At 37.6% G+C, this 24,355-nt stretch overlaps 1 protein-coding gene across 2 annotated transcripts in view; it reads left to right on the forward strand.

Moving 5' to 3' along the window:
- The window catches only part of NPAT (nuclear protein, coactivator of histone transcription), a 59,660-nt gene extending 36,944 nt beyond the window's left edge, over positions 1-22,716 (forward strand). Inside the window, exons 7-18 of one of the 2 annotated variants that reach the window (XM_066247425.1) lie at positions 814-895; positions 1,984-2,071; positions 2,944-3,035; positions 3,117-3,201; positions 6,276-6,372; positions 7,021-7,149; positions 9,312-10,976; positions 14,237-14,352; positions 14,428-14,536; positions 17,902-17,962; positions 18,064-19,222; positions 20,806-22,716. In XM_066247425.1, the coding sequence (XP_066103522.1) occupies positions 814-895; positions 1,984-2,071; positions 2,944-3,035; positions 3,117-3,201; positions 6,276-6,372; positions 7,021-7,149; positions 9,312-10,976; positions 14,237-14,352; positions 14,428-14,536; positions 17,902-17,962; positions 18,064-19,222; positions 20,806-20,883 (3,761 nt within the window). In that variant the 3' untranslated portion in view covers positions 20,884-22,716. The remainder of the gene's footprint in view (positions 1-813; positions 896-1,983; positions 2,072-2,943; positions 3,036-3,116; positions 3,202-6,275; positions 6,373-7,020; positions 7,150-9,311; positions 10,977-14,236; positions 14,353-14,427; positions 14,537-17,901; positions 17,963-18,063; positions 19,223-20,805) is intronic. The other variant, XM_066247436.1, reaches the window with a different exon arrangement.
- The last annotated feature ends 1,639 nt before the right edge of the window (positions 22,717-24,355 follow it).

The raw sequence follows: 24,355 nt of genomic DNA on the forward strand, positions 1-24,355 counted from the left end.
ACTTTTGTCTTTATATTCATAGTTTAAAGTTATAGCCCCCCAAAAAAAAGAAAGCAAGAAAGTTTTTTTTGTAAGTTTGCCATGAAATAGCTGTATTATTATATCTGTGAGACACTTTAATCTAGGATTTTCTATTCTAAAGTACAATTCTGTATCTCAGTTATCTACATTAATAAAAAGGGCCCGTTGTGTTTTATATTAAAAGGAATACACATTCTGTTTCTCCACCTCTTTATTTTTGTTTATGCTAGCATGCCCTCCTAGAATGAGGAATGTCTTCTAGTTCACCTCCATCTCTACCATTATACTCTGAGTTGAATCTTAGAGTTAGTGATGAACTTGGAAATCATATGGGTACAAACACAAAGTATTAAGGGGCCAAAAGCTAGTTAATAAGAGTTGAGGTTAGAATTGAGGTTTTAGTTACTTTTTCTAGACCAGTCTTTCTCTTCTATGCAGCTAAACTTTACTGCCATCCATTAAATCCCCCCCCCCCATTTCTATCTTTTCCCTAACCTCTTTTACACTTCTGGGTACAAACTAGTATATATACACTATAGTGTACACTTAGTTTATATTTTTTATTACAGTTCTTCCATTCTGCCATGTTATATTTTTCTGAGATTATACTGTACCTGTGTTTTATTGCAAAACCTGTCATCAATACTATAATTTACTCATCTTTTATCTTTTACAGTGCCTTGTACATAGCAGGTGCTCTGTGTTTGCTGAGTTATACTATTTATTCTATTAATTCAGGTTTAGAAAACTATCCATTTTGTTTGACTTATTGTTTTGTTTTCTTGAAATCAGGTGGAGAGACCTTAAGTATCATATCTGGTCCTCAGGAGAAGAAAACTCATCCCAGTTTGATGTCTCCTGGTAGACGCAAAAGGTAAATACTTTTTTTTATCATTATTATTTTATAAGAAGATTATTTATGCATTTGTGAACATGGACTGAGATCCTAGTGGCCTTAGCCGGTAAATGCTTTTTTAAAAGGATAAGTTTCCAATAACTTTAAAAAGAAAAGGGATTTATACAAAGATATCTACACTGCAAATAAAATAACGAGATTGGATTAAGTTTTTGGGACTATTTACTGTTACATCCATTTCAGAACATTTTTTTCACATTGTAACTGCCCTGAAAATCAGGTGGCATATTATGACATAATTAATGACATATAATTTTCATTGTAGTTATGTTTTTCTGTAGTGATCCAGAAAAATATATTTTAAACTTGATGTTTTCTCAGATTTTTTTGAAATAAATGTTTTTTAGTAACTAAGTAATACTGGCATGTTTTAGGGTAAAAAAAAAAAAACCCATAAAGCCCTAAATAGTGAATAATCTGATCTTTTCATGGACAATCTGAGAAAAGTTTCTTATGTCCAACTTAACCCATGTGTCTTTGTTTGAAGGCTATTTCAGGAAAAAGGGGTATTAGTTTGAAAGGGTTTTTCCCCAGTTTCTCAATTGACATGTCATGGGTATTTTTGTTGGAATTTTTACTGTTGGTTTTCTCGTTCAGGGCTAACCTCAGCCTTCTTTATGGCAAGCTTTCTCACTTAACCATGTAAAATAGTAAAACAATTATAATATCTAACAAAGGAACCTTGACCTATTTATGAGGTCTTTCATATACTATATTTCATTCAGTTATTTCATTAACCCCAATAAAGCATTGTTCTTATCCCATGATAAAGTGAGTCAGAGGGTCATTCATAGCTTAATTGCTACAGAACACATAGCTAACAAGTGGTAAAACTAGACCTCAAATTTGTTTTTTCTTTCTCAAGTCTAGTAATGCTTTTTCACTCTAAAGCCCTTTTTTCCTACCACAAGTCAAGGATATCTGTTCTACCATGATGTTAAGATATATGTCTACATTTATAATATACATATTGTATCTGTATGTATGATTATCATTGAATCTTTTAATCATACTACTTGAAAGACAAGCTTTTCAATGTGTTTCAGTGAATCTCAAAGGAAAACTGTCACTTTGTCTGGGCCTCAGACAACAATACGGAATATCCAGGATCCAAATGCATTTGCAGTAGAAAAAGTAAGTGACCCTTCCAAACTTTGCAGCTTAAAATATTCCTGAGTTTTAAAATATTGGTATACATAAAGGCTGTGCAACCTGACCAAGCAGTGGCGCAATGGATAGAGCGTTGGACTGGGATGCGGAGGACCCAAGTTCGAAACCCCGAGGTTGCCAGCTTGAGCACAGGCTCATCTAGCTTGAGCGTGGAATCATAGACATGACCCCTTGTCACTGGATTGAAGCCCAAGGTTGCTGGCTTGAGCAAGGGGTCACTCGCTGTGCTGTACCCCCACCATTAAGGCACATATGAGAAAGCAATCAATGAATAAGCAATCAATGAACAACCAAGATGCCACAACAAAGAATTGATGCTTCTCATTTCTCTCCCTTCCTGTCTGTCTGTCCCTATCTTTCCTTCTCTCTGACTCTTGTCTGTCAAAAATTAAATAAAATATAAAGGCTGTGTAGTGGAGTTGCCTTGGGATGGAGGGTGATGAAGTTTTCACAGTAAGAGTCAATTCATTCAGAATAGGTAGCATGTGCTAAACACCAAGTAAGAACAGTGTATGTTTGGGAAACAGTAAATACATTGTTGCTGAATTATATAATATAATATGGCATTTTACTGAAGTCAGATTATTTAAAACCTTGTATGAAAAGCTAAAGAGTTTTTTAAATGTATTGTGTAATCACTGGAACGAGTTGAGGGATCTGGGAACATTCAAATAGAACACTGTGGTATTCGGGTTTTGATATGGAGGAAGCCTCCATAACTTCTGAGGTTCCGCCTGGATTTATTAAAGCTATCCAGCTTTCATTCATTGGTTCTTTTTAAATAAATAACATAGTATTCTATCTGTCCTTTTGCTAATACTGACTTTCTTTTCCAGCAAATGGTTATTGAAAATGCACGAGAAAAAATATTGAGCAACAAATCTCTTCAAGAAAAACTTGCAGAGAATATTAATAAATTTTTGACTAGGTAAGCTATGTGCGTGTAAGATACCTAATTGTTTTTGCCTAATTGAGAACTATGCTAAAAATTTTCCTTACTTTATTACAGTGACAACAATATTGCTCAAGCACCTAAGCAAACAGAGAGCAATCCTGAACCAGAAACTTCAATTGACGAACTCCTGGGACTTCAGGTATGGGTAAGGGTGGCTCTGTGTGTGTACAAAGAAAAAGAAGGATGTGGTTCAGGAGGAATTTTTTATTTTTTCTGATTGCAGCAATATTTATGGAGCTTAGCAATAGATTCCTTCTCACTCACAGCCCCTCAATTTTGAGTGCACAGGTTACATCCCAGGCAACCACTGACCTGATCCAGCAGAGGAGCCCGCCCTGAGCACTGTGCATTCAGGGGCACTGCAGCCCTCCCGGATCCAGCTTGATGGTCTTCAGAGAACATGCTGTGAATTCTTTGTTCAGGACCTAAGACCCTGTACAGAAGTGGTTCTCAACCTGTGGGTCGCGACCCTGGCGGGGTCTCAAAATTTTAAATCTATGTGTCTTTTGACCTAGTAATTTGACTAAGAAGCATTTTTCCCAAGAAATGAGCAGGTGCCTGGATAAAGATTTTTTTGTAATGTTGTTTGCCCTGACTGAAAAATGAGAAAAAATTCAAATGTCCAAAAGTGGGAGTTGGTTGAGTTTTGTACCCTACTACTAAAAAAGACAGTACAGGGGATCCTCGGTTTATGACAGTCTTGACACAGCGTTTTAAGTTTACGACACTCGCTCCCATAAAAACTTTAAAAAATTGAGACACGGGTGTTTTGGCTCACACCATTAGAGTCATACAGACTAGTAGGCAAACTAGTTTGGTTGCGCACAGTGGAAGAATACACAGTATTCTTTTTCTGTGGTTTAGTTGTGTTTTTATGTTCTAGATGATGATTTTACAACTGTGTTAGGATAGGTAAGTGACTTAGGCTAGGGTGTGTTTCAGATTACAACAAAATTTGGATTACATCACTGTCATAGGAACACAATTGTGTCATAACCCAAGGACCCCCTGTATAGGGAATCTTTATTTGTTTGTTTATTTGTTTATTTTGACAGACAGAGAGACAGATAGGGACAGACAGGAAGGAAGAGCAATAAGAAGCATCAATTCTTTGTTGCGACACCTTAGTTCATTGATTTCTCATACATGCTTTCTCATATGTGCTTTGACGGGGAGGCACAGCAGAGCAGTGACCCCTTGTTCAAACCAGTGACCTTGGGCTCAAGCCAGCAATCTTAGGCTTCAAGCCAGCGACCTAGGGCTCAAGCTGGTGAGCCTGCCCTAAAGCTGATGAGCCCAGCAACCTCAGGGTTTTGAACTTGGGTCCTCCACATCCCAGTCCATCACTCTTTCCACTGCACCATTGCCTTGTCAGGCTATATAGGGAATTTTTAGAAAGGTTTAACCCACAGGGACAAAAAAGAGGATATGACAGAAAAAAAGAAAACTTTTGGAAATCAAAATATATGAGTGGTACCTGACCTAAAATAGGCAAAGCTCAGGTAAAAGCCACTTTATAACACAGAAATCCCGAAAAGCTCACCACCAGTACTTCTGAGAGTAAAGGTAAAGATAGGGCTACAAATAGAATCATAAACTGCAAATCTTTAGGAAGCAGTTAAACTCCATATCTGCTTCCCAGACCACACTCTCCCCCAAAAACAGTTGTCCATCATAAACTTTTCCAGCAAGACATATAACTCAAAGAAAAAAAAATTAAACTAAAAATACAAATGGTTCTGTAAGATTATTCTACTGCTTAGATTGTAGTAGACAAGTTCCCACTGTTCGTGCAGTTTTCAGGTAGCTTTTAGTACGCTAATTGTAAATATGACCAGACAAGCAAGGATTGTCCATTTGAAGAAAGCATTTAGTATAAAGAGACCAAAGCAGACAGCTAAAAGTAGTGATATATATTTATATTGAAGGACCTAGAAAGCAGTGTGCAGTAAACTAATGTGAAAAAACAGATTAAAGAACATTACAGCCTGCCTGTGGTGGCACAGGATAAAGTGTCAACCTGGAACACTGAGGTCGCCAGTTCAAATCTCTGCACTTGTCTGGTCAAGGCACATATGGGAGTTTTTTTTGTTTGTTTTTTTACAGAGACAGAGAGTGAGTCAGAGAGAGGGATAGACAGGGACAGACAAACATGAACGGAGAGAGATGAGAAGCATCAATCATTAGTTTTTCATTGCGCATTGCAACACCTTAGTTGTTCATTGATTGCTTTCTCATATGTGCCTTGACCGCGGGCCTTCAGCAGACTGAGTAACCCCTTGCTGGAGCCAGCGACCTTGGGTTCAAGCTGGTGAGCTTTTGCTCAAACCAGATGAGCCCGCGCTCAAGCTGGTGACCACGGGGTCTCAAACCTGGGTCCTCTGCATCGATGCTTTATCCACTGCGCCACCGCCTGGTCAGGCACATATGGGAGTTTTGATGCTTCCTGCTCCTTCCCCCTTTTTCTCACTCTCTCTCTCATTCTTTATCTCTTCTCTAAAATGAATAAATTAAAAAGAAATTTTAAAAAATTTATAGCAAAAAAAAAAACTATTACAAAACCAGATTCATAGAAAAGGTAATCAGATTTGTGGTTACCAGAAGCAAGGGGAAGAAATTGGGGAATTGAATAAAGGTAGTTAAAAGGTACATACTTCCCAGTTATAAGTACTGTACTAGGGTTTTAATGTACAGCATGGTGACTGTAGCTAACACTTCTGTATTGTATACTTGAAGGTTGTTAAGAGAGTAGATCTGGCCTGACCTGTGGTGGCGCAGTGGATAAACTTTGACCGGAAACACCGAGATTGCTAGTTCGAAACCCTGGGCTTGCCTGGTCAAGGCACATATGGGAGTTGATGCTTCCTGCTCCTTCCCCTCTTCTGTCTCTCTCTCTCTCTCTCACCCCTCCTAAAAAATTAATAAATTTTTTTTAATCGTAAAAATAATAAAAGTAAATCCTAAGAGGCCTCACAAGGAAAAAAAATTTTAATCTATATGCGATAATGGATGTTAACTTATTGTGAAATCATTTTACAAAATATGTAGGTCAAGTCATTATGCCATATGCTTTAAATTTATACAGTATTGTATGTCAAGTTATAGCATGATTTTATTTTGTATTTATATGCATATATAGTTTCTATGTTTTAATGTTTGGAAATATATTATTTTGCTGATATTAAACATATTTACTTTTTCTTTTTTTGGTAGAATGAAATCCATATGTCTGAAGAAGCTATACAAGATATATTAGAACAGACAGAATCAGATCCAGCATTTCAGGCACTGTTTGATCTTTTTGACTATGGTAAGAAGACCATTCCTTTCAAGGTAGTTAGAAGAAAAATGTTTCTTCGTTTCTTTGGAAACTTAACCAAAGTGAAGCAACATTCCCCAGAGCTTCTGAAAAAAGTTTCTGTTTTCATTAAACATACAAATATGAAAGGGCTTTTTGTTGTTTCTCGTTTTGTTTTTTCTTAAAGAATCTTTAGCTAAGCTATAAAATTGGAGGTCAGTTTTTGTTTTGTTTTTGTGGGCATTTTTGCCAGTCAGCGTAAAAGTGTTAAAGTCTGCTACTGTACATACATAATGTCAAGCACAATCGGATAATACAAAAGGAATACAATCTTTTGTCCTAGTGGAATAATTCTCAAAAGTGTAGTGCCTCAACCAGCAATATCAGCATTATCTGAGATCATGTTAAAAATTCAAATTCGTGGACCCCCACCTTCACCCCCAGATGATTCTGATAATAGGCTCAAGTTTAAGAACTACCAATCTGGTGGAAAATCTTTGTACTTGTCAGTGATGTATAAGGCAACATATAAAAACATCCAAAATACCATAATTAAAACCAAAGTTTAACATTTGCTTGACCACTGTCAAGCTTCGTGAATTGATGCTTATTTTTATTTTGGTCATTTAACCAATTGTTTCCCTGTTCCCTTTTTAACAGGTAAAACAAAGAATAATAAAAATTTATCACAAGGCATTTCCAGTCAGCATATGGAAACCAATCCCAATGTAGTCTTAGCAGATGAAACTAATCTAGCAGTTAAAGGTTCTTTTAAAACAGAAGAATCTGGTAAGAATTTGACTTTGTTAATATCATCAATCCAACCCTAATGTCAGTCTCAAAATTTCAAAGGCAAAAAACATTGTTTAATTTGGAAGTTGTTCAAATTACCAGATAGGTCATTTTTGTAAATGTAGTAGTCTCTCATTATTAGAAAAAATAAATAAAAAGAAAATTATACTTCCCAGCCTGTAGTACTTTGATTAAAAGATAAATTTTTAGTACTTTTTTATAATTGATTTTTGACATGCACAATTTGGTGTTAATAGTGTTGACCAATTCAGCAGACGTCTATAACATTTGACTTAATTTTTTTGAGCCATAGATTTAAATCCCCAAGATGGAAGGTTGGTGTGTGGTATAAATCATTCAGCCCGGTAAGCAAGTTTAGCTGACTGCTCAGTTATCTATATCTCACTTATTTAGAGGAAATTATATGCAATAGTTTTGAATTAAAGATATTAATGAGGTTTTAGGTAATATCCCTATGTGTCTACTAACTCGGTTCTTTATATTTCTGCCTCCCATGGAGTACTAATTTGGCTCATAATTGCCCAACAGTAACTATTTATTAAATGAAGAAAGGCAGTGAATATCCATTTTAGGGTTTTTTTAAGTATTTGCAAGTTTTTTTCAAATTTTACCTTGTTGAAATATACAGAAGTGTACAATTAAAAAATGTGTATAGCTCATTGAATTACAGTCCAGCAAATACTATATAAACATAACCATCTCTCAAGTTAAAAGCTAGAACACCAACAGCAACACCAAAACCTCTCTTCCCAATCAATATTTCCTCCATCCCTGTTCTTCAAAGATAACTATTATCCTGGCTTCTCTCACATTATCCTGGCATCTCATACATACTTCTTGCTAAATTTTAGGCCTCTTTCATACCACCTCTATCCATTTTTTCTACAAGCTATGCCAAAGTAATCATTTCTGCTCACGTGTTCTTAAATGTTATTACCCCCTCAAACCCTCTAAAAACCCTGATGGCGTCCTTCTAAAGCTATTATGTCTTATACAAACTAGTTTTGGAGTATCTCAAACTACATTTCTACTTTGAGTTCTCTGCCTACACCCAAGCCCAATCCTTCATTTCTTCTTAGATTGGATTATAGTGGAGTATATCTTTCTCGCTATATATTATGTGTAAAAGATTGTGCTTCATTTAAGTTCTACCTTGCACAAAATGAAATTTGAAATCTTTCTCAGAAAGTCTTCCTGCTTTATTGGAACTATCTACTTCTAAATTTATTTGGCCTGGATATAATCTCCACTAATCTCCCCACAATAAGGATTCAGATGTTCCCTGTACTCAGTGTTTTGTGTATTTCTGCCTCCCACATTAACTAAATTACATAATTATGGATAAACATTTTATGGATTTTTCAGATTGTTATTGTTTTCTGTTTTAAACTGTGAATGCTGTATGACACTTTATCAGTGTTCTGTTATTTTCTGAAATACCCTTTCTTCTTATTCCAGCTATCAAATTTTTTTTTCAAGATATAATATTTCTTTTGTAATACTTGCTCACATCCCCAGGCAGATAGGTGCCTTTTGTTTCTATACTTTTACAGTTTTTACCATGTTTTATTATGACTTTCTGTTCTATATCAGCTTCCCTTAGAAGACTGATTTTTCTAAGGTCATTCATCTTTGTTTCCCAGTACCAGCCTGTGGTTGAGTAAATGTGTTGAATATTAGAAAATACACAATAATATCATATGTTGATCATGCAAAATGTACTTGGCCTCATTTCACCTTTAAGAATATATCAGATAAAGTAAGGTCAATAGAAATGGTACAAGTTGAAAAGTCAAGTGCCTTAAAAAAAAAAGAGTTGCATGTTTGGAGCCCCTTTTTTACATACTGGCTAATATTCTTAAATTTATATACCTTGTCCTTCATCTTGTCATCTGTTTTCCAAGAAGCTTGAAAACATTTGGCACTTGTTTATAAAAAGGCATCAGTAATAAAAAGATGTACCTTTTAAATATTTTGATACTCAGAAAATGGTAGATAAGGTTTTCATGTCAGACTTCTACTTACTGGTATGTCAGTGATGAGTGACTTCCTTGGCAAAGTAGGTTTTATGGTAAAGATGACTACCTTAGAAGCTGTACATACTCACCATATTTTGCTACTATCCTGATATTTTGCAGATGATCAATCTGGTCAAACCCCACTTTGTACATCTTACCAAAATGAAGACACATCAAATGCTTTGAAGAGTGGCAGCAACCATGATGTGCTTAGACAGGAAGCCCAGGAACATTTTTCCCAGATAGGTTCTAGCATCCAGAAAAAGACCTTTAAAACAGTTTTACCTACTGAACAGAAGTGTAACCTTGGCATTACCTTTGAGTCTGTGCCTAATTTGAATGACTTTAACCAAAGAGTAAATTCTGATACCAAATGTAATCAGCAATGTGCTGAATTATATACCAGTCAGATGTCCGCTGAAACTGAAATGGTTATGGAAGTTGAAAAGAATTCTTTGTCTCCAAATATGCCGAATGAATCTCGATTACAGCCAGATCAATCTGATACATCAATAACTTCATTTGTTTCCCTTGGTGATGAAGCTAAAAATGAAAATTTAACTCTCTCTGGGAAAAGCTCTCAACTTTTATCCCAAAATATACCGCTAACTGGAAAACTATCTAAAAAGAGTGAATTTTGTGAAAGTTCTAATGATACAGGAAGGCTGAAAACTAATTTGCATGGTTCCAAGTCACCAGACTCTAGAGAAATTGACCACAGTAAAATTGAAACTAATGATGTATTAGCAATTACATCACAACTTTCAGATTCCCAAGACAGTTCTCCACTTCAAAGTAAAATATTATCTGTGTCTGTTGATAGTTCAGGTTTAAATATATCTGAACAACAAGTAGAAATTCGTCTTGGAGATTCAACATCTTCAATTGAACAACCATCTAATAATTGTGTTGAGTTAAATCATACAGAACATGAAATTCAGCCCTCCAAGTCTGAGAAGGTTGCTTTGGATTCACAAGAGCCTTCATCATCTGTAAAAGAAGATGGAAATAGTATTTTTCTCCCTTTAGGTGAAAATAATAACTGTGGAGAGGTTGTGTTGATGCCTCCAGGAGGTAATCTTGTAGAAGATAGACATTCTCTTTCTTCAGAATCTGTGTGTTCTTCAGTGGTCGAATCTCACCCTGACTCCCAAAATACTAGTGATAAACCTGCTAGCAACAACTCAACAGAGATAGATGCATCAAACATTGTCTCCCTCAAAATTATCATCAGTGATGACTCGTTTGTTCCCTCAGATACTGAACTTAACAGTGCAGTTTCTAGTATCAGTGGAGAAAACTTGCCAACTATAATTTTGTCTTCTGCTAAATCACCTGCCAGAAATGCAGAATTAGTTAAATGCCTCTCTCCAGAAGAAACTGCAGGTGCTATTACATCTGCTGAAGGAATGGGGGATTCAGCCTCAGTGGAACAGAGCCTTTTAGGACTTAAACCTGAAGACTCTGTGGTAAACAATGCTCAGAGTGAAGACAGCATTGCTTTTTCAGCCAATATTACACCATGTGTTTCCAAGGATGGAGGGTATATACAGTTGATGCCAGCTACAAGTACAACTTTTAGTAATTCAAATAACATTCTGATAGCTACCTGCATGACTGATCCAACAGCCTTAGGAACAGCTGTCAGTCAGTCTAATGTTGTGGTATTGCCTGGAAGTTCTGCACCTGTGACTGCCCAACCTTCACCACCCCAGTTACAGACACCACCAAGATCAAACAGTGTATTTGCTGTCAACCAAGCTGTGTCACCCAGCTTTTCACAAGGTAACTTTAAGAACATACTGAAGCTTATTTCTGTAGAGTAGGATCTAAATTCTCTTGTGTGTGCAGTTACTGATTAGGTGATAGTAAGTCATATATAGGTCATATGAGAAGAAATTCTGAAAAGTGATTATACTTCCTCTTAAGCTAATTAATTTAGCCAAACCTTTCTTTTTTCTTTTTTTTTTCTTTTTTTTTTTCTTTTTTTTTTGGGGGGGGTGTGTGTGTATTTTTCTGAAGCTGGAAACGAGGAGGCAGTCAGACTCCCGCATGTGCCCGACCGGGATCCACCCGGCACGCCCACCAGGGGCAATGCTCTGCCCATCCAGGGCTTCGCTCTGTCGTGACCAGAGCCACTCTAGCGCCTGGGGCAGAGGCCAAGGAGCCATCCCCAGCGCCTGGGCCATCTTTTGCTCCAATGGAGCCTCAGCTGCGGGAGGGGAAGAGAGAGACAGAGAGGAAGGAGGGGGGGAGGGGGGGAGAAGTAGATGGGCGCCTCTCCTGTGTGCCCTGGCCAGGAATCGAACCTGGGACTTCCGCACGCCAGGCCGACGCTCTACCACTGAGCCAACCGGCCAGGGCCTAAACCTTTTTTTTATTCTGGTAAGCTATGGAATTTGGTGGTTTACATTTTTGTTTTGTTTTTTGTTTGTTTTACACAATTACTTTCCAGTCCATGTACTAAACTACAAAAGAGAAAAGAAAGATTAATTTATCAAATAGCTGTAAACCTACTAAAACCCAATGTTGTAGTAATTTTTTAAAATATTATAGTCTTGCCTGGCCAGACAGTGGCGCAGTGGATAGAGCATCAGACTGGGACACAGAGGACCCAGGTTCAAGACCCCGAGGTTGCCAGCTTGAATGCAGGCTCATCGGGTTTGAGCAAGGCTCACCAGCTTGGACCCAAGGTCACTGGCTCGAGCAAGGGGTCACTCGGTCTGCTATAGCGCCCCCCCTCATCAAGGCACAGATAAGAAAGCAATCAATGAACAACTAAAGAACCACAATGAAGAATTGATGTTTCTCATCTCCCTTCCTGTCTATCTGTCCATCTCTCTGACTCTCTCTGTCTCTGTGACAAAAAAATATATATTATAGTCTTAATTTTCAAAAAAGATTATTATATATTTATTTGGAGAGACTTCCAAGATACAAATTGAATTTCTCCCTCCATAAAGCCCTTCATAATTTTTCACTGTCTTCCATCTTCCAGAATTGATCCCTTTCTTTGGAATTTTTGTTTATAGAGCACCTGTGGCATTTAGTACATGCCGTTTTATGTACGGTTAGTGATTGACATGTCTATCATATTGATCATTTTTGAATTTATGTTTCTTGAAGATAGAACTTATGGCACATTCATCTACATTTCCTTAATTATTGGTTCCCACATTTTTCCTCTCAATTACATTTATAGGCATACAGTAAAATTTTATTGAATATCAGCAGTTCTGTACTAAGCATGATGGCTCTGTATCAAATGTTTTTTTGTTATTTTTAGTCGGGGGGACAGGCAGGAAGGGAGAGAGATGAGAAGCATCCACTAGTTGTTGTGGTACTTTAGTGGTTTATTGATTGCTTTCTCGTATGTGCCTTGACCTGGGTGCTCCAGCTGAGCCAGTGACTCTTTGGTCAAGCCACTGACTTTTGGGATCAAGCCGGCAACCCCTTGCTCAAGCTGATGAGCCCACACTCACGCCAGCAACCTCAGGATGTCAAACCTGGGCCTTCGGTGTCCCAGGTCAATGCTCCTGGTCAGGCTCAAGTGCTGTTTAAAATAAGATAAAAGAGAGGTCATAATTTGTAGAAAATGTGGACCTTGAGAAACAAGGTAATATTTGGAGTAAAAGGAAGGAAGTCTTAAGCAGTGTAAGTGTAGGTAGATGTTTGAGATACTGAAGTAGGTGTTTATGAAAGTGGGATGTCAGTGAATGAATGTAAGGAAAAGATTAATTTACAGAGCAATGCTAAATTATGGTAGCCACAGACTATATTATTAACTTCTGAGGACTATATAAAGCCTTGTGTTTCCTCCCATAGTTTTTTTGACTGGACCCTTTTTGTTTTAAGATTTTATTTATTGATTTTAGAGAGAGCAGAGAAAGAGAGAAGGCCGGGGTGAGGGAGCAGAAAACATCAACTCATAGTAGTTGCTTCTCATGTGTGCCTTAACCTGGCAAGCCCAGGGTTTCTTACTGGGGGTCCCAGCATCCTAGGTCAGTGTTTATCCACTGCGCCACCACAGGTCGGGTTTGACTAGACCCTTTTTGACCAATACCATTGAGATAACTGGTTGAGGTTTTGAGCAAGTCCTGGGCTCAAATTTGGGACCTTTATTTTCTGTTATAAGATTCAGACTTGAAACCTTCACCAACAATTTTCTAGTCAGTTTCACAATTCTATAGAAATCAAGATATAAATATAGTATGATCCCTTGACTGTAGAATCTTATGCATGCTTATAATATTTATCTTAACTAAAGCCATACTACTTTAATATTCAAGTTTACTTTTTCTTAATTTCTTAGCCTTGCTGTTGTTCCTAAATTGATTGATTGATTGATAAGGGAGGGGAGGCAGATAAACTCCCGCATGTGCCATGATCATGATCCCCCTGGCAAGGTCCCTATGGGGCCATTGCTCCATTACAACAGGAGCTGGTTTTTTGTTTGTTTGGTTTTGGTGCCTGAGGTGGAGGCCATGGAGCTATCCCATCATCAGCGCCTGAGGCCAACTTGCTCAAGGCAATTGAGCCATGGCTGTGGGAGGAGGAAAGAGTGAGAGAGAAAGGGGAAAAGGGATGGAGAAGCAAATGGTCGCTTCTCCTGTGTGCCCTGACTGGGAATCACACCAAGGACATCCACATGCTGGGCTGATGCTCTACCACTGAGCAAACAGGCCAAGGCCCCTAAATTAATTTTGTAAAAATTAAATTAAATTGCCTGACCTGTGGTGGCACAGAAGATAAAGTGTCAACCTAAAACACTTAGGTCCCCAGTTCGACGCCCTGGGCTTTCCTGGTCAAGGCACAAATGGGAGTTGATGCTTCCTGCTCCTCCCCCTTCCCTCTCTCTCTCTTTCTCTCTTTCTCTTTCTTTCTCTCTCTCTCTCCTCTCTAAACTAAATAAATAAAATCTTTTTAAAAAAATTGTAGAGGAAAAGGGAATATCATTTTAGAAAATTTCAAATTAGTAATTTTGGTAGTTCGTGTTCATGAGAGAAAACCTTATTTTATTGAGTGTGTTTTGTTTTATTTGTTAGGGTCTGCCATCATAATTGCTTCTCCAGTCCAGCCTGTACTCCAAGGAATGGTAGGAATGATACCTGTATCTGTTGTTGGACAGAATGGAAATACATTTCCTGCTCCTCCTCAGCAGGTAAGATTTATGAACTAAAAATGGTGCAGTTATGTTTTTCAAAAATAGTATAATTAATAGTCTCTTCTTTTATAGGTTCTTCACATGCCTTTGGCAGCACCTGTATGCAATAGAAGTATCCCTCAATTCCCTATCCCTACAAAATCTCATAAAACTCAAGGACTAAGAAATAAGCCTTGTACAGGTACATTTTTAAGTTCATTAATGTTGACTTTATGTCTGTGTATTTATGTTTGCAACACCACCACAGTATTTTCTTTTTAAATACTTGTAGTATTTCTAACAGGTGATCATTCATTCTTTTTTTTTTTTTTTTTTTTTGTATAGAGACAGAGAGAGGGATAGATAGGGACAGACAGACAGAAACGGAGAGAGATGAGAAGCATCAATCATCAGTTTTTCATTGCAACACCTTAGTAGTTCATTGATTGCTTTCTCATATGTGCCTTGACTGCGGGCCTTCAGCAGACTGAGTAACCCTTGCTTGAGCCAGCGACCTTGGGTCCAAGCTGGTGAGCTTTGCTCAAACCAGATGAGCCCGTGCTCAAGCTGGCGACCTCAAGGTCTCAAACTTGGGTCCTCCACATCCCAGTCCGATGCTCTATCCACTGCGCCACCGCCTGGTCAGGCTGATCATTCATTCTTCACTTAAAGTTTTTGCAGCAATTTAAACAAAAAGAGAAATGGAACAAAAGAGTTCAGAAAGAGACTACGTATTTATAGGAACTTGTATGTGTTGGAACTTGTATCAGAAGTCAGAGTATAGAGGATGGCTTGTTTAATAAAGGAAATTTATTGACTATTATGTATATTAAAGGAAAAAATTAGATTATTTTTTTATACAATATTTGTATATTTCACCATATACGAAAGTGAACTACAAGATGATTAAAGACCTAAAAGTGAAAAGCAAAACAGTTAAACACAAAAGAAGATACAAGAGGCTTGACCAGGCGGTGGCGCAGTGGATAGAACGTCAGACTGGGATTCAGACGACCCAGGTTCAAGACCCTGAGGTCACCAGCTTGAGCACAGGCTTATCTGGTTTGAGCAAGGGGTCACTCTGTCTGTTCCTATCTGTCCCTCTTTCTATCTCTGTCATACACACACACACCAAAAAAAGATATAAGAGAATATCTTAATGATACTGGAGTAAAATAATTGTTTTTAAAATGAAAAAATGCCTAATTTATAAATGAAAAGGTTTGATGATGTTGACTACAAAATTAAAGATTTTGTCAACAAAATATACCATATACAAAGTAACAACCAGAATTTCTTCCAGGGCTTTGATAAATGCTGCACCTAGTTCTCAGACTTCTCTACCTCAAACATTTCCATCTTCACAGTTAACAACATGCACATGTTGCTAACCTACCAAACACCCTAACTCTTAGAACTCTTTGATCTTTCCACTTCTTAGTCTTTTGTATTTCATAAATTTTTAGAGAGAGAGAGGAAGGGAGAGAGGAAAACAGACACATCAATATGTTTTTATATGTGCCCTGACCATGGTTAGAACTGGCAACCTCCGAGTTTTGGGACGATGCTCTAACCACCTGGATTATCTGTCCAGGGCTCCACTTCTACGTCTTTAATCTTTACTCACCTTCTCCCATAGCTTCATCTTTAATTTTTCACTACTTCTTATTAGACTTATATGATTTTTAAAAGCCTGTAACCTTTCTCAAGATATTCTCATTTCCATAATCCACTGAATCTCTCTTCAACCAGTAAGAGCAACTATTATTTAAATCTTCACCTTTTATCTGAATCTTCGGTTTCTTTCTAGGTTTTTCTCTTCACTATGCAGGCTGGACTGTATAATCTATCACATCAGTCACTTTCCCACTACAATTAAAAACCTTCATGTCCACATTCTTCTACCGCACCTACTTGTTACCCTCCAGCCCTAGGTCTAACCTCCAGCTCTGCCTCAGACCAAGCTTCTCAGCATGGCTTTGGAAGTGGGGCCAGGCCTTTCCCTGCAATTCTCTCTCCCTAGCCTGGCTGGTGACTCGGGATAAAGCGTCAGTCTGGAGCACCAAGGTCGTGGGTTTGATCCCTGATCAGGGCATGCACAAGAAGCAACCAATGACTGAACGGAACCACTAAGTGAAAGAACAAGTTGATCCTTACCCCCCACTCCCGCCTTCTTCCACTCTCTCTCAAATCAATGGGAGGGGAAATTATTTTAATTTTTTTATTTTTTTCTCACCTTTACTACCACTTAGCAATCATTTTAATGTAAATGATTTTATCTCCCCACTTATCAGTAGTGAACTCCATTTTGGCATATCAATCAATTTAATAAGAACCCTTTCTATTTTCCAAATCATTCTTCCCTTTTCCTTTCTTCAGGGAATAATTACCTTGTTCTTTGTAAGGTTAATGCAGTCTACTTGTGCTCTAGATTTTATCCTCTGTGTATCTTCAACTTTTCTATTTTGCCTCCTTCCCTGTCTGGCTGTAAAATTCCTAAGGTTTGTCCCACCTGCCAGCCCTTTATCCCCAACCCCTCTTATCTCTCCGTTCTTCTTTATTCACATTGTCTTTTCTCATGTTTCCACTAAAACTGTTTAAAATGAGGTCACCTCTGACCTAGCATTGCCACATGCATTGAGCGTTTTCCATTCTTCCCTCTAACTGTTGATGGCTTCTGAAACCACCGCTGTGTGCTACATCCCACTCACTCTTTCTGTAACTCAAGCCCTTCAAACTCTACATGCCCAGTCTCCCCTCTTCCTCGGAGACCTCCTCTGCCTACTTTTCCCCTTGGTTAATGTCATCACTGATTGCTCCTTTTCCCTTCGTGTCTGTGTGTATGCCCTTCACTGCCTCTAAGACCCTCAGTGTCACTTATCTGAATATTTAGAGCCATTTCATGACATCTAACAAGAATTCCTGTTTCTAGTGTTCTTTCTTCTCTAGTTCATCTTCTGTACTCCTGCCAGAGTGTCTCTACACATAAATCTGTTAATGCATGTCTCCTATTTAAAACTCTTAAGGATTCTCTGTGAAACCTTTTGCATAATACATAAGGTCCTTTGTGATCTCATCTTTGCTTTGCTCTGTAGCTTCATGTCTTGCTGCTGTCTCACACAAACTCCATGGAAATCAAAACATGGCTACTAAAACTCCAGAGCATGTGCTCTAGGTCAGTCTTACAACCATTACTCTTCTATGGGCAAATTTTTTAAATAAGCATAACATATTGCTTTAAGTATCTTTCTGGATTTAAGTAGTACTCTTAAATTCCATATTGTACGTTGTAATTCGTAAATCCAAAGGTGGGGTTTGTAATATTTGCCTGGAGTTGAAGCAGGCCATTTCTATATTTCCTTTGTAAAATGGGTGAGTAACCATCTTGTATGGATTACAAAGCTGCTTTTAAACTTACTACATGAAAGTATTTCATTTGTATATATGCTGTCATTTAAACAGTTTTCTCATGACGTGGTACAGTTTGGTCTGTTCTGTTTTCTTGCATAGGAATATACTCCTCTCAGGAATGGTTTTCTTTTCTAATTAATTCATTTTTACTTCCAGGAAAGCAGGTAAATAATTTGGTGGATTCATCAAGTCATGTAGTTGGATGTCATGCACAAAGGTAATATAAAAGTAGTTTCTATCAGACTATTTGAATGCACTTATTTAAGTATAAAGAATTTATTTCTTTATGTTGCTAAAAATGTTTTGGTTTTTTTTAAGGATTGAAGTTTCTGACAAGAATATGGCAACAGATCATGGGAAAAAAATAGAAGAAATCACAGTTCCCTTCTCAGTAGAGAATATAGCTCCAGCTAGCAAACCATTTGAAAGCCACAGGCGTGTGCTCTGCTTTGATAGCACTGCTGTTCCTGTGGCAGATACGCAGGGGACAAACCGTAAGGTGGTGTCCCAAAACAAAGACAGGAATGACATTTCATTTCCTCATCTTGACTCACCTGTGACGGCCTCGACCTTAAAACCCTCTTGTAATAACGCTCTCAAAAGAGAGAGAGAGAGACCGCCTGTGCCTAAGGTTTTATCTAAATCAGAAACTGCCGTTAGCCGACACGCCACCCTAAAAGAAGCTCAGTCAGAAAAGAAAATTTCACCTATAGAAAGTGGACTTGAATCTTTCCATAAAGCAACAGCTAATAAGGAGAATGAATTATGCAGTGATGTGGAAAGGCAGAAAAATCCAGAAGTTTCAAAACTGTCTAATGGGCAGCAAAATGGTGGTTTACGGAATGAGAAAACTATAGCTTCACTACAAGAAATAACCAAAAAACAAGGCACATCCTCAAACAGTAAAAATGTCATTTCAGTAGGTGGTGCCGTGAAGGATCTAAAACAGGAACAAAGCAAATCTGCCAGTTCTCTGACTAACCCACTAAGTAAATACCCCGCGGACATGGCACAGGATGTTCAGCGACAGAGCCCGGTAAATAGGCTCGCGGACAGTACCCATTTATCCGCAGCCCGGACACCTGGCTCAGGGGCAGGGGAAAAGCATAAAGAAGAACCTACAGATGGGATCAAGGTCCCCTCTAGTAGGCGTTTCATTGAAGACAGTAGCACACCCAAAGTAATGGTTCCTCCTGTCACCCCAGACTTGCCTGCCTGCAGCCCTGCCAGCGAAGCAGGGAGTGAGAACAGTGTAAGCATGGCCGCCCACACATTGATGATTCTCTCCAGAGCAGCCATCTCTAGGAGCACTTCAACAACTCCTCTAAAAGACAATACACAACAGTTTAGAGCATCTTCAAGGAACACCACAAAAAAGCGGAAAATTGAAGAATTAGATGAGCGTGAGCGAAACTCCCGTACTTCTAATAAAAGTCTTTCAACTTCATCTATACCGATGAAAAAGAAGAGAATTAAGGCAAGTTTGAAAGTCTTTAATTTCAAAATCATACCTTTTTCCTTTCAATGCTCAGATTAGAGAGCTCAGCATTTGTTGCCATAGCTACCTGATTGAACATTCTTGTCAAAATAGCTTTGAGTTTTGATTGACAAAAAATATTGTATAGCAGTGTCTCTCAGCCAGTGTGGTACTCGGAAGTTATCTAATGAAACACATCATTTTCAAAACAATTGCTAAAGCATTTATTTATAAACATCTTTCTTGAGAAAAGGAGGTTTTTGTTTAGTGGTAGGATCCAAATTTGGGATGGGGGGTAACATAAGGCAGGAAAAATTGGGAAGCCACTATTGTGTGTGAAATTACCAAGTAAAAAAAACTACAACTCCTACATCTTGGAGGGTTTTTTCCACATGTCCTACCATGTCTTTCTTGGGCTCTTATAGATGTTAATATGTGGAGCAATATAAAAACTAAATTTATCTGATTTTTTTATAGCTCTGGCCGGTTGGCTCAGTGGTAGAGCGTCGACCTGGCGTGCGGAAGTCCCGGGTTTGATTCCCGGCCAGGGCACACAGGAGAAGCGCCCATCTGCTTCTCCACCCCCCCCCCCTTCCTTTTTGTCTCTCTCTTCCCCTCCCGCAGCTGAGGCTCCATTGGAGCAAAAAGATGGCCCGGGCGCTGGGGATGGCTCCTTGGCCTCTGCCCCAGGCACTAGAATGGCTCTGGTCGCGACAGAGCAACACCCGGGATGGGCAGAGCATTGCCCCTGGTGGGCGTGCCGGGTGGATCCCGGTCGGGCGCATGCGGGAGTCTGTCTGACTGCCTCCCCGTTTCCAGCTTCAGAAAATTAAAAAAAAACAAAAAAAAAAACAAATTTATCTGATTTTCCCTAACCATAGTTATGAGTAGAAAGGCAATTCAGAGATAGCATTAATAAATGAAACCCATTTTCCTAATCTGTTTATCCATTTAGTAAGTGGATAAAACAAAAAGAAAGGTTTAAAATGCGGCATCAGAGAAATTCTTGTCTTACTGCTATGCAAGCCTTGGTTTGGACCCTGTCTGCTCATTCTCTGTAACTATGATTAAGCCCATAGCCGCTCGGTCTCAGCTGCATCATTTAACAGCAGCTTACGACCTATCTGATATCTGTGAGGACCAAATGTATTTCTAAAGTGCCTGTTGTATATTAAATGTTTGGAACTTGAAAATCTTAGTAAAGTTTTCTAAGGGTTATGGTTTGGCAGTAATGACCACCTTGTAGAAAGCATGCTCACTTGTTTCAGCATCAGTTTCATCATCACACTCTAGATTTGTGTAATGGTTTTTGTCCTAAGCTAACGTTGAAATAACCATTGGAAGTATACTATATTAACCTTGACTTTATTATATTTGTCTCTACTTCTCTGTAAAACTAAAAGTCTAATGAACTGAAAAAAAATTGTCAATTTTAATATGCAGAAGAACCTGATCAAAGGTTCTACGTGATTTAAGGATGTTTTTGGGGGCCTTGTTTGACTTCATTGTGTTAACTTTAGGTTTATTTTTTCTTTCTTTTTTCTTTTTACTATTTATTTATTTATTTATTTATTTTTTGACAGAAAAAGAAGCTGCCCAGTTCATTTCCAGCTGGAATGGATGTGGACAAATTTTTGTTATCCTTGCATTATGACGAGTAAACATTCTGAACATAGAAGAACAGTAACTGTTTAAATCTCATATTCCTTAAACTCTCAGTGTAGGAAATGAGATATTGACAGAATCTAAAAGTATGACCTGCACTTTCATTGTACTGAAATTTCACTTTATATCTAAATCATGCTGTTTCTGAAGCAGCTTCCTAGTTTGTAAATAGACCTACCTGGTATATTTTTATTTTGGAAGAAAAGATTTGCAGGAATGTAAGTAAAGTCGGTCTGCAAAACTGTATAGCTTTGACAATTGCATATTGTAAATATTGTGTAAATATTGTTGAAATAGAGGTTAATCAACCGAATGTTCTTACACTGTGTTTTTTGGCTTCTTAGGATCCCTACTTCTGAGGCTTATTTATATGGAAGTTTCTCACTGTTGGGGGGACATGATGTTTTTCTTTATAAATTGCCTTCAGTAACTGTCCAACAAGACATACCCACTAAATAGTACAAAAGTGATAACCACCTCAGATGGTAGTAAAGCATTGAGAAAATAACAATTTGGTGGTTTTTTTTACAATGAATACTTTTACACCTGTTCTTAAATTGCAGTAAAAATTATATTCCTGAAATTTATACTTGTTCTGGTCATTCTGGTCTCTTTGTTTTAAAGAGAGAATTTTGTAAACCGTTTGAGTGTTCTGACCTTTGTTTATAACTTTTGAGATGTTTTACAGAACTTTAAATGTTTGAGCCATTAAAAGTTTGGTTATGTACTAGTTGTGATTTCTTGGGATATATATACTTGATCCTGGAGTACTGGGGATTTAAAGAATTGCACTAATTCTTAGAACTCCTTAAAATAGTCGTGACCAATGCACATTTAATTTAAATCTGCATTCTATTTTGAAACTTATGTGGAGGATTATCTTCTGGTGTCCTTTCAGAAAGTCATGTTCATCAGATGTAAGAAGAGAAGTCATAGTTTTATATTTTAATGTAGTTTCTTCTAAAATGGGCTATTAAATAACTATATCTGTACTTAGATGTAGCACATTGTCTCTGTGCTCCTTAAAATGTTAAAGTTACTCTTAAAAAGAAGAATGAGAGGTGCCTTCTCTGTATTAGACATCACATGTCAGTCAAGATGATGAACTGATTTAAACCTTTAAATGAGAACAGAAATTATAATTAGTACCTGACCAATTGTGCCTAGATATTAAAGGATGTTCTCCTAAGTGCTTTCTGTTTGGTTAAATATCAATATATTAAGCTTTTAAGCTTTTTTTCTGCAGGTATATGTACTATTAAGAGTCATTTCCTCAACTTTTTTTTTTTTTTTTTTTTGGTACTAGACCTTTAAAAAACTAAATCTATCCTACCTAACACAACATTTCTCTGTGTGGAAATCACATTTTAATTCCTGAACCTTATTGCAGAAATCAGTGTTGTAGAAATTTTTATGATGTGGCAGTATGTCTATTTCTAAGGAACTAAATATTATATAGTTAATGTCTATTTAACTTGATACTGTTATACAGCTAGGTTTGAATAAATACTTTCAGTAACTTAAAGTTTGAATTCCTTCATATTGGCAGTCATTCTTATTTAGATACTTGATTAAATTCCTTTGCAGGTCAATTCTTGCATACTTTTTCAGAAGTTCACATAATGCTAAAAACTACAGATTTTTTTTTCATTCAGTTAATATGTATTTATATGTCCTAAGTACTAATATATTCAAGAGCAAAATTATATCTCCCATTTTACCTTAAAAGTCCAAGCATGCCAGACTTAATTGTAGTATCATACATGGTAACCTATTTTAACATTCAGATGCCCAGTGACAGTATTTAGGGTTAAAGTATACCACAACTTGTAGCTACTTTTACAACTTTTACATTAAAGGATACACTATTTTGGACATTACTTAGTAGTTGATGTCAGTGTATGCCAAATCTAAAGTGTCTTGTAATTAAAATATTTAATTATTTTAGCTCTGGATATTGTTAGAATCCTTGATGATGATAAAATTGTACATGAGAAAACATCTATTAGCATTAAGCTAGATGTTATGGTTATTATGAAGACCAAGATTTAAGCTTTGATAGGAATGATTTTCAAAGGCATGTTACTATATATTCTTGATTCATTCATTTCTCAAGCACCACCTTTCAGCCTCAGGCCCAACTTCTTGAGATTATATATCAAGTTGTGACTCTGTTATGCTTCCTCTTTCAATAGACTTCTTTTTATAAATGTTGATTAAAATTTTTACATTTTACTAGTCTTTTTTCCTAAATTATTTTTTTCACATAGTTGAACTTAAACTGTAAATACAACTTTCTTTCTTTTTTTAATAAATTTTTATTAATGTTAATGGGGTGACATCCATAAATCAGGATACATATATTCAAAGAAAACATGTCCAGGTTATCTTGTCATTCAATTATGTTGCATACCCATCACCCAAAGTCAGATTGTCCTCCGTCACCCTCTATCTAGTTTTCTTTGTGCCCCTTTCCCCCCTCGCCCCCACCCCCGGTAACCACCACACTCTTGTCCGTGTCTCTTAGTCTCGTTTTTATGTCCTACCAATTTATGGAATCATGTAGTTCTTGTTTTTTTTCTGATTTACTTATTTCACTCCATATAATATTATCAAGATCCCACCATTTTGTTGTAAATGATCCGCTGTCATCATTTCTTATGGCTGAGTAGTATTCCATAGTGTATATGTGCCACATCTTCTTTAACCAGTCATCTATTGAAGGGCTTTTTGGTTGTTTCCATGTCTTGGCCACTGTGAACAATGCTGCAATGAACATGGGGCTACATGTGTCTTTACATATCAATGTTTCTGAGTTTTTGGGATATATACCCAGTAGAGGGATTGCTGGGTCATAAGGTAGTTCTATTTTCAGTTTTTTGAGGAACCACCATACTTTCTTTCATAATGGTTGTCCTACTTTACAGTCCCACCAACAGTGAATGAGGGTTCCTTTTTCTCCACAGTCTCTCCAACATTTGCTATTACCTGTCTTGTTAATAATAGCTAATCTAACAGGTATGAGGTGGTATCTCATTGCAGTTTTTTTGTTGTTGTTGTTTTTATAGAGACAGAGAGTGAGTCAGAGAGAGGGACAGACAGGAATGGAGAAAGATGAGAAGCATCAATCATTAGTTTTTCATTGCACGTTGCAACACCTTAGTTGTTCATTGATTGCTTTCTCATATGTGCCTTGACCGCAGGCCTTCAGCAGACCGAGTAACCCCTTCCTGGAGCCAGCGACCTTGGGCTCAAGCTGGTGGAATGTTTGCTCAAACCAGATGAGCCCATGCTCAAGTTGGCGACCTCGGGGTCTCGAACCTGGGTCCTCTGCATCCCAGTCCGACGCTCTATCCACTGCGCCACCGCCCGGTCAGGTGTCATTGCAGTTTTGATTTGCATTTCTCTAATAACTAATGAAGATGAGCATCTTTTCATATATCTGTTGGCCATTTGTATTTCTTCCTG

The sequence above is a fragment of the Saccopteryx bilineata genome, chromosome 1, assembly GCF_036850765.1.
Source record: "Saccopteryx bilineata isolate mSacBil1 chromosome 1, mSacBil1_pri_phased_curated, whole genome shotgun sequence".
NCBI classification, from domain to species: Eukaryota; Metazoa; Chordata; class Mammalia; order Chiroptera; family Emballonuridae; genus Saccopteryx; species Saccopteryx bilineata.